The sequence below is a fragment of the Priapulus caudatus genome, unplaced genomic scaffold (genome assembly GCF_000485595.1).
Source record: "Priapulus caudatus unplaced genomic scaffold, Priapulus_caudatus-5.0.1 Scaffold34, whole genome shotgun sequence".
NCBI classification, from domain to species: domain Eukaryota; kingdom Metazoa; phylum Priapulida; class Priapulimorpha; order Priapulimorphida; family Priapulidae; genus Priapulus; species Priapulus caudatus.
Genome location: NW_014577095.1, coordinates 757,283 through 768,174, shown reverse-complemented (window position 1 = coordinate 768,174; position 10,892 = coordinate 757,283). Strand labels below are relative to the sequence as shown.

The 10,892-nt window shown below is 38.4% G+C and overlaps 2 protein-coding genes across 2 annotated transcripts in view; one reads left to right on the top strand and one right to left on the bottom strand.

Moving 5' to 3' along the window:
* Positions 1 to 6: 6 nt before the first annotated feature.
* LOC106817146 (26S protease regulatory subunit 4) lies at positions 7 to 5,076 on the bottom strand. The gene is made up of 9 exons (XM_014821800.1): positions 4,999 to 5,076; positions 4,516 to 4,569; positions 4,222 to 4,318; positions 3,810 to 3,934; positions 3,195 to 3,380; positions 2,930 to 3,058; positions 2,143 to 2,546; positions 945 to 1,134; positions 7 to 557 (listed from the first exon to the last, which is right to left on the bottom strand). Exons 1-9 carry the CDS (start codon positions 4,999 to 5,001, stop codon positions 423 to 425), a joined length of 1,323 nt encoding a protein of 440 aa, XP_014677286.1. The 5' UTR covers positions 5,002 to 5,076; the 3' UTR covers positions 7 to 422.
* Positions 5,077 to 5,080: 4 nt separating this feature from the next.
* LOC106817118 (centromere/kinetochore protein zw10 homolog) overlaps positions 5,081 to 10,892 on the top strand; it is a 30,168-nt gene continuing 24,356 nt past the window's right edge. Inside the window, exon 1 of the mRNA XM_014821769.1 lies at positions 5,081 to 5,130. The gene's annotated coding sequence lies outside the window, so the exon portion shown is untranslated. The remainder of the gene's footprint in view (positions 5,131 to 10,892) is intronic.

Genomic DNA, 10,892 nt, shown 5'->3' with positions numbered 1-10,892 from the left:
TCAACATTTCACTTTTTAAATATATTTATTCATCGATTTTGCATCACGAATAACATACACTGATGTTCGATGGAAAACCTAAAATCAAGCTTCAATACACCATGTCAGTTTGCCCTGAATCTAGGCATTAGCCACTGGTCAGAGGATGCACTTCAACATATAGTTGGCCAGAATTATCCAGTCGGTGATGAGCATTTAGCTCAAATACTCTTAGAGATGAGTCATAATAATCAGTATAAGTAAATACGTATTGGAATTAATGTTGAGAGCGTAGTTTTCCCAATAATCCACAAGCCAATAAATAATAGTTTCCAAAGAAAGTTTTAGAATTCAATGGCATCAATGTGCACCACATGTACACAGAAACATGGACTTTCTCTTATAATATATCGGTTTATATATAGGAGTTTCACTTGGTAAGTCTACAAATACAGTCCCTCTGGAGTGCCTTCATTCTTCCTGTACAAAACGTTCTCCTTGGACTTCTTAAAGTCTTCGTTTGTGACCTTCATCCTGCGCTCTCTCAACGCCATCAGTCCCGCCTCCGTGCATATTGCCTGTCATATATTAAAACAACATTAACATGCTGCTGAACTGCCTCCACACACTGCTACGCCACCTTCACATGTGCATTACACGAGCTTGCAACTGTCCTACCTCTCTGCCAATATGAATCGGCCCAATTATAATAAATGAACACTTTGTTAAAAATTTTAAACTATTGCTTTTAAGCTCTAGATGATACATTTTCACACCAATGTTCGTATTTACATTAATTTCTTGTAGCAGCATACATAATAACTTTATACACTATTGTAATGTAAATATATATAATAACAATAAAAATACTGATAATAAATAATGCTAAAATAAACTATAGCACAATAACACTACAATAATAATAAACTAATAAAAACGTTAATGAATGAGTGCAAATGTCTGACCTTGATATCAGCGCCGGAGAGGTCGTCCTTGGCCATCACGTACTCATCAAGTGTGACATCGGTTGACAGTGTCATGCGACTCGTGTGGATCATGAAGATGCGACGCTTAGTCTTCTCGTCCGGCAGCGGGAACTCTATCTTCCTGTCTATCCGGCCGGGCCGGATCAGTGCGGGGTCAAGCGTCTCTATCCTGCAGGAACAGAGAAAGCACTATTTATAACACTACACAATAAATAGTGCCACACAGAAATGATGCATTAGAGAAACAAAGAGAACTACCACTGCAGAATGCATAAACAAAGGGCACTACACACTAGTGGTGATGAGATTGAGTTTAAACTCAATGAGATGCTTGTCAGAAAAATTGAAGTTTTAATAAAATGCTGGTTGGAAAATGGAAGCTGTTTATAGAATAACAATAAACAATGACCACTGCTACATTACAATGCATAAACTAGCAAATAACGAATGTCAACGTAGTCGTGTGATAAATAATTATCGCAATTAAAGGGATCGTTTACTCTAGGTTCTAGGGTTATTTTCAGTTAATTTAGGTTAAAATTACGCTACATAAAAAGTTTCATGATTCAATCACCATTAGAAATATTATTAAAAAATGTTCTAAAACTAACGACTACAGTTTGATTACAACGACGGTGGCGTCACTCAAAGCGCACGATCTGATAAGTTGCGAAAAACCACTTTTCAGCCAAGGGCTACAGACCAAGGGTGTTTCTATTAATTTAAAAGCAAAAGGATTGTAATATCTTATAAACGACATATAGTTTCAGTTAAATTATGGATAATTTTGTCCTAAAATGAACATCGTTCGGTTAAATAGCATTTAGGTATGAATATAATTGCACCTTTGTAATTAGACCTCGGTCTGTAACTTGCAAAATAAATTGGCAAATGCGCCACTTTTTCAAGGTGGCAGCACGGTCGCGGGTGTCATGGTGCCGTTCAAATTTCGTAGCGTTGATGTGTAATTAATTATAACAATTAAATTAGGTATCTGGTAACAAATACGTGTGGGTATAGACGATTTGTTATACAGTAAGCACAGTTGTATGCAGTAAAATCCTAGAGTCTACTATCCCTTTAACTAATCACAATATGGTTTATGACTGTATGAAGGAAACATAGAGAATCACACACACGACCATAGAAAAATAAATGTTACAACTAGTTTAATTACCTGTTTGTTGCCATGATAACCTTAACATCGCCCTTCGAGTCAAAACCATCGAGCTGGTTGAGCAGCTCCAACATTGTTCGCTGGATCTCCCTCTCGCCGCCCGAATTCGACTCGTAGCGCTTCGTTCCGACCGCGTCGATCTCGTCTATGAAGACAATAGAGGGCGCATGCTCCTCAGCAACGCGGAACAGCTCGCGCACAAGCTTCGGCCCGTCGCCGAGGTACTTCTGGATGAGCTCGGAGCCGACGACTCTGAGGAAGGTAGCCGACGTCTGGTTGGCGACGGCCTTGGCGAGCAGCGTCTTACCGGTGCCCGGCGCTCCGTACAGTATAACACCCTTCGGTGGTTTGATGCCCATCTCCTCGTAGTACTCCGGATGCGTCAGCGGCAGTTCGACAGACTCCTGCAAGGGACCGGTAGGAGGGAATGTACACCATCGTGCATGTGTGAAGTATGATTGGCGACTACATCTCTTCTTCTACTGGTTCTTTTTCTTTCAGGTAAAGAGCGGGGATTATAGTGATTGTACTTAGCTCTGGGAAACTATAGTACCACAAAATGTTGCACATCATGTCCACAATCTTGTCTAATTACAAGTCAAGACATTACATGTTATTTTAGTTGTAAAAAAATGTTGCTTCAATTAAACTACAAATGTCGTTTTTTGTTCTTTCTCCTACCTGGCACAAGGCCTTGCCCCACATCTCACCACATTCTCCTCCCTGCTCGACACTCCTTCACCTACCACAGCCCTGCACATCATCGACTGTGACTAAGCATACGCACCTTAATCTCTTGAATCTGTAGGTCTAGCCCGCCGATATCTGCGTACGTTTCCTGCGGAGCCTTTTCCAGCTTCATGACAGCCACCATTGGGTCAGTGTCATCTGACAGCACTCCTACCACAGCATGCACCTGTTGATAACGCAGAGCCAGTCACACAAGCAACATGTCTCTGTTCTACATTGAATTTGTCGAGAAAGATTCAGAGAGCAAGCACAGATCTCGCAGAAGACTACTGCACCTCTGTAGATAGATAGGTGTTAGTTACCTTGTGATTAAGAAGCACAGAGCATCCAGGCTCTAGCTGATCTTTGTCAACGAATGAGAGAATGCTGACATAGTGCTCACTGCCGACCGAGGTTGACACGATCGCATGATTGTCATCAATGATCTCCTCGAGGCTTCCAACCGACATTGGGGTGCCTCGCAGGTCGTCTACCTTTGATCTTTCCTCCTAAACACATTAACAGAGCAAATGTACTATTCAGGAAAGTTTCAGACTGCAGTTCACTTCCCAAGTGTGGTTGAACTACTGTAAAACAAATGATATCCACAAAGCTTGAGAAAGACAAGTTTTCATGGAGGCATATGATAAAAAAAACATACCACATCTCTTTACTGGCAAATTTCTCGTACACATTACAAAGAAATTTCGATTATCGCATGAGATGTTTTAAAAATGTGCAAAACATTACACAAACTATTTGCAATCAAAGCAAAAATGAGTATAAAAATGATGATTGTTGATGAAAAAGATTTGCTAATGCTACAGTACTACCAAAAATAACTAATGAGCTCTATTCCTAAATGTAGACAGGTATCCAATACATTTTACCACACAGCCAAAAGCATAATGGAAGAGTGCATAGATGACATAACATACCTCCTGCCTTTCATCCTGGGGTTTCAGTCGCTCCTGGTTCCTAATGAATTCTTCCTCCATCAAGAGGTAATCTTTTATTCGCTCCATTTTCAGTAGCTTCAAGCGACATCTGGTGTGTGGTGTGACTGCAACATTTAATGCAATTCAATAAGGAAGTCACTTACTACTGCATTAACCTCAATGACATAGAGACCTATCTGTACAATGTTACACAGAACAACCATAAGGTAAATCTATTAAGTTTATAGTTTAATAATGTTATGAAAAATGCAATCATTGTAATTTAGCAAATTAGAATCCAAACATAAAAATAATGGAGATTGAAACACAGATAGGATCCCTGTTATACACACAAACACACATGCACCAACATGTACATCTAACAAACATTAAATTTCTCACATATACATACCCTGCGGAAGTTTGGTTGCAGCATCCGGACCCTTAATTCTCTTCTTCCTCTTGCCAACTCTAGTTGGAATTGGTGGTTCATACTTCTTCTTTTTATCCTTGAAAGAATAAAGTGTTGTACAATTAGACAATAATTGGTATTGTAGACAGAAATTTAGTACCGAGTTACCTTGATTGAGCTCCTCCACTTCTCCGGTAGATGACAATGAAACAACAGGCAACTAAATACTAGTAGTAGTAGTACTATTAAGATAAGGTTAAAAATACGGATAATGCCCAAATGATGACGACTCACCTTGTCATCCTTTTTATCACCTCCTTGACCACCTCCACCGGACTGGTTCTGTCCCTGAAGGAAAAATGTAGAATTGGCAAGTTTTAGTTTGTTCGTGTTAATCTGTTAATGTTATAAAACTACAAACTAGTGTTGGTGACGACGTATAGTCACGGTTCCCACAGACAACAATATATAAAACAATAACTATATATATATATATATATATATATATATTATATGGCTGTCGCAACAAAGGCTATAGACTAGTAGTAGCACTAGCAGTACTAGAGCCAAGAGGCTAGAGGTAGAGCTAGTGACGAGTGACGACGAAGATGAATCTGCAAATTGCTACCGTATGATTTTCAATGAATTGAAACAGCCATACATCGGAAATTTCAATGCTGTTTGATGAATTACAAATGATAACAATATGCTTTATGTTTGCATGTATACTAAAATAGTTGATAAAATCGTGCACTACTGACTACAATAGATATTTACCATTTAAGATGAAGAAATAGCAAATCTAATGCCGCTACCGATTGATCACTTGTTTAACTAGTTGTCATCCAGTCAGCGCCACCTGACGACGTGGATTTATAAGTTGGCGCTCGGAAAGTCATGTTGGCAAAAGTAAATATACAACTTTTTTACCTGAAGTACTGGGTGCAACACTCATATACAGAACATTTTATTGACATAATAGAATCTAACATAGTACTTGATACTACATTGGTAGTGCTCGTGCGCTTATTTTAGTATTTAATTCAACTTTACTAGTAATAGTATTCTATTACGAAGTTTTCTACGGACCCTATCCTCTCTAGTCCGCAAATGCAGACGTAAACTCCGCTTTGCTAATCTCGGATACACAGGTTTTGATTTTTTTATTATTATGCAAATTAGGTAGATTTGGCAATTTCACTGCATTCAGTGTCTGCCTACGGTCAACGATAACTCAAGAACCGTTTGACCCACATGTTTCAATGAATACAGTTGTTACTCCTATGGGAGAGATTTGAACTTCCTATATTGGAGCACGCAAGTCGACTACTTTCGAGTACCCACTTTTTGTCAAACATGAAAATGGCCATCTAAATTCATTCGATTTTGTTAAATTTTGGTATGTGAATGTGTAAGGCTAGCCCCAAAACAGTTGTTACTCCTATGGGAGAGATGACAAACGTCCTATTACGTTTATTTCGTCTAACTGGTCAACAACTCTACAATCATATATCTATATATGTGCAGCCTAAAAATAACTTTTTTTTTTACGAGACCTTTTTTTGATTTTGTATGAAAAAAGAGCTCTCGTAATTTTTTTTACAGGAGCTATTTTAGGCTTGGCCAGAGCTACTTTTTCATAGCATGATTTTGTAAAATTTTCATAATTTTGATGCACTGACTCTAATATCATTCATCAGCATTCAGCACTCAGCACAGTATCAGACTATATCAGTGCAAACAAATTACATTCGATCACATTTTTTTATCTAATTTCACTCGACTAAGAAATCAATCACATTCTTATTCAATTTCATTCAACAGACAGACATGCACTACACAGTACACACATAGTCAGGTAACATGACAAAGACAGTAAATCAAGAATTATAATTCATGGTAATGATGGTATGGTTATTTCAAGTTTCTTTTTTTTACTTCATTTCTTTCATCTTTCAACTTTCTTTTTACATCGACTGAGCAAGTTCAGAACTTCAGAGAGAGTTTTTTAGTTACTTTGGAGTATGTTAAAAAAACTTGATACTCGGTATCTAATGCCTGGTATGCCTTGCTCTTGGCAAGTTTTACTTTCGCTTTTCTCCCTCCCACAGTCCTGAAAAGTAATTTTACTTGTAACCATGAAGAATATTATTTTAAGTATAAATTATAAACGTTTAATACATGACCATCTCCCCTAAATCATGTAGACACCATCAGTTGAAATAAGCTTTTGCAAGTGGAATTTTCAAGAACAGACAAAATTCTGCCAAACATGGCTGTATGCAAAAAACAGATAACCGCTTATGCGAAGCTTGAACCAATCACGGTGCTCCATTTCAAACATAATGGTGCCCCACGATTTGTTGCTGTAATAACAGACCAAGTAAATACTAAGACTTAGTGAATGAATAGTGATATAATATAATGATATCTGATAAATAATAGTAGATAAAATAGATGGGCAGCCCCCACAAGATGCTCACCAGACTAATCAGAATAATCAGAATATGTACAAATTATGAATTCGGTCTTATGTTACAAAAGTGCCCAGTTTCAGAATTCTATGTTAATTGCTCTGGTAAGTAATGTGATGTTGTCGAGAGAATCTGCTCCTATATGTTCAACGGTTGATCATCACAAGCTAGTTTACAACTGTAACTTAGTGTAACTGTCACATAACACAGCCACTGAATAAAACTTTATGTGAACTTGTATTCATATTAGATTAGAGATTAGATTAAGCTAAGATTACATGATATTATAGACTATATACTAGTGTCTATTTCTGCTTCTAGTTATCAAAGAATTGGTAGTTGACTGACAGAGTGCATGGTCTGTTCTAGATGGGCTAGAGAAAGGAATTTCCTACGGTTAGTGAGGCTCGATCATAGGGTCTATGTCCCCCAGGGTACTGCCGGAACGTATCCTGGGTACGGTCCGGTATACCGGAACGTACCCTGGTCACTATTTGATATGGATAGGGTTAGGATTAGGGTTAGGGTTAGGATTAGGGTTAGGGTTAAGGGTTCGGTTAGGGAGTAGGCGTAGGCGACTCCGCTAACTCGTTAGTGGAGTAGGCGAGGTAACGGTCCGGCATATAATATAGTACCAGGGTACGTTCCGGTATTCGGACTGTACCAGGGTACGTTCCGGCAGTACCCTGGGGGACATAGACCCTCTCAGCGTTAGTGAGGCTGAGAGGGTCTATGTCCCCCAGGGTACTGCCGGAACGTACCCTGGTACTATCTAATATGTCGGACCGTACCTCACCTACTCCACTAACGGATCTAGGAGTCGCCTAAGCCTACTCCGCTAACCCTAACCCTAAACCATATCAAATAGTTACCAGGGTACGTTCGGCAGTACCCTGGGGGACATAGACCCCTAGAGCGTTAGTGAGGCTAGTAGATGCATTATGAGATCTGCAGTGCCAGTGAATTCTATATGTCCCTAAAATGGATAGTATACCATGCCTTCCTTACCAAAGCAGTGTATAATTTGTGAGACATAGATACGTATTGGCTTTACTTAATGCGTTTGCAAATAGCATTCCTTTGTGCAACCTGATGCCCTGCAAAAATACATTGCATGTAATGCAATACAAAACTGGGTGCTTGCATTGAAAGTGCACATGTATGTAGTAGATAACAACTGCAGTATTCTGATATGAGTTGTGTTCTTACAAACAGTACTTAAATATTCAGCAGCCACATAGAGGCAGAAATGAGGGTATTTCTGAAGACGACACTAGTGATGAATAGTAAATTCATGCGCATTGACAGGAGATTAATGTCCTACAATTGAATTTGCTGTATATTACATTACGTTTACTAGGAGTATCGATTCGTGCGTAATTGGCAATGCTTTTCTGTTGCTGCTGGGTAGCACACATACCGTAACTGATTTTATTATAGTCCCGAGTATAACGTTACATATTACCGGCTAAGTATGACCTTTGCAGTTTGTACCGATTCTGGATGTAAAAAGGCAATAAATTCAGATATATACGACGTACATATAAAATATCAAAAGTAAATTTTAATCCATTGAAGTGCCTGAAATAAAAATATAACCTGTATTTTACGTATCGATTAAATTGGTAGCTGGCCTTTGAAGCTAGCTTATGTTAAATATGCATGCAGTCCAAGGTGATTAAAACTGATGCAAAATTAAACCCTCTCTTTTGTCCCTTGCAGATATTTTGGCAGTTAGAAAGTATAGGCATGCATTACGATACGTCGATACGTATCATGACAGACAGACAAATATGTATCCCAATACTTTCGTAACAACGTCCATACTCAACGTAATATGAGTATATCAAACCATACAAATATATGCCAAATCATTTGTTGCAGCAATCTTCTCTATAATAATTCTTTGGCCCCTGATACATAAGTGGGTAGTAATAGTATTCTTATTTGTATGGAATGCCTTGCCAGCTAGTTATAGAGATTTGATTGTGTATCCTGTCCATGGCATCTGTGATGCTTGTAGTTAGAGTACAAGCAAGTATCCTTGGCATAAAAAGATTATATTTGTAGGATGGATGGCAACTGTAGTTCATAAAGAACATCTTCACCAGAACTTGCTGTAGTCCATAATCAATGCACTCCACTTCTATCTGAGTGTAGGTGAATGTAACTTCTGCTCAATTCCTCAAATTCCTATATTCCTCCATATTTTGCAGGATAACCTGCTATATTTTCTATATTTTTGTCCCCATCAAGTGGCTAAGGAGGTACGACAATGCTACAATACGTGTGTAGTCACGACATGCACCAGTCTGTCAATCGCACTCTTATTGTTTTGCAGTAAAATTTTGGGGGCAATTACAAGTGTGCCACATATATTAGGCCAGGTTTCTACGACAGCCAAGGATATTTACATTATAACAGAGTTTCTCCCTAGCTTTTTCATTATAGCATGGGGGTGCGCTGCCTTTACGGTCCTAGTTTTAGCATTTTTGTGCATTTTTATAGCAAATTTTAGCATGGCACCTATGATATTTAGAGTTGCGAGTGCATTTTAGGATGGCGGGGCTCGACGACAGCCTGGCGGGCCACCAGGCTATAAGTGCCCTTGGAGAACCCTGGATACTGAAACGGAGTTCATAAGATAGAAGAAAGAATTCATCTGTATTGTTTGTATCACGATACGGATGGTGCATATCGATTATCATATTGTGGGCCAATGTATGAGTGAATCGTCACACCCTATCATACATGTGCATTTGTATTTAGATTCTCGAGCACAATTCTTTTGTGTAAGTTACTATAGTGTTTGGCAATGACTATGACTCAATTTGATCAAACTAATCAAGAGCTAGCCAGAAGTGTTACTGAATGTAGACCTACAATGATTTTTCTTGTCATTACAACAGTTTAAGAACCATGCTATATGCATTATTTAGACTGTACTAATATGCAAAATGTAGCTAGCCTGTGGTTTCGCCTGTTCAGAAGAATATAAATACTAATGTTCATATTTGATCCTCTTTTGAGAGCTGTAAGGCTATAAACTAATGCTATTTTGCATTTTTACATCAAATAATTTAGCTTGCTCTACTGATTTGTTCTGCTATCTAAATCACACAGTTGGGTCTCCAATCTCAGGCAAGAATGCCCCAGCAACTTATCTTAATTCTATGATTGATATGGCTGTTTGTCCCAAATAACTATGTCTATAATAATCATTATAACATAATCATTACTTACAGTGATTACTCTTGCCTTGACATAACTAAGTAAATGATCAAAGTAAAGACAGACCCTAAATGAAACGGTGGCTGGCATGTCACCACGACTTAACCGAAGAATATTTAATTCATAACACTCACTTATCGCAACATTACATTTATTTTATAAACAGTTGATAAAAAGATCGGTTCGCCACTGCACTGGCACTGGCACTACTACTACTAGTACTACTATACTAGTAGTAGTGGTACGGACTAACACTGTCACAGTGTCCACAGTCACTAATCTAACCACAGAACTCTGGTTGTAGAAATCGAAATTATCTTGCAGTGGTTTAATCCCAATCTATTTTATCTACTATTATTTATCAGATATCATTATATTATAACACTATTTATTCACTAAGTCTTAGTATTTACTTGGTCTGTTATTACAACAACAAATCGTGGGGGCTGCCATTATGGTGAAATGGAGCACCGTGATTGTTCAAGCTTCGCATAGAGCACCGTGATTGGTTAAAGCTTCGCATACAGCCATCTATTGGCAGAATTTGACTGTTTCTGAAAATTCCAATTTCAAAGTCTATTACAAACTAATGTGCAACAATTTAGGGGAGAACATTGGTGATTTATTATCAGGATAAGATATATATAACTTATAGCCAAAATTAAACTTGGTTCCATGAGGTGTCAAACGAAAGTCATTTTCTAGACTGATTTTGCCACCTCGGCCCATGGCCTATACCCCCATGCATAGCACAATGCTGCCGCACATCCGCAAATTGATCAAAGCAATGTCGTACCCTAGAATCTTATAAGATCATATTATCAGTTTACATTGCTTCTAGATATCTAATAACTGAAATAAATAGTCTCTTTCTACGTAAAGTAAAAGTGACGAATTCAGTTAACAGCTTTGATTACGTGCGTGTCAGGTGTCACTGGTCGTGCCCTCACTCCCCAGCATAACCCC

Bases quoted from the DNA above. Each gene is read 5' to 3' on its own strand.
- LOC106817146 (XM_014821800.1), bottom strand. The intron at 3,059-3,194 runs GTAACTAACACC...CGTTATCAACAG, and splicing joins CTGTGCTTCTTAATCACAAG to GTGCATGCTGTGGTAGGAGT. The intron at 2,547-2,929 runs GTGCGTATGCTT...GGTCCCTTGCAG, and splicing joins TACAGATTCAAGAGATTAAG to GAGTCTGTCGAACTGCCGCT.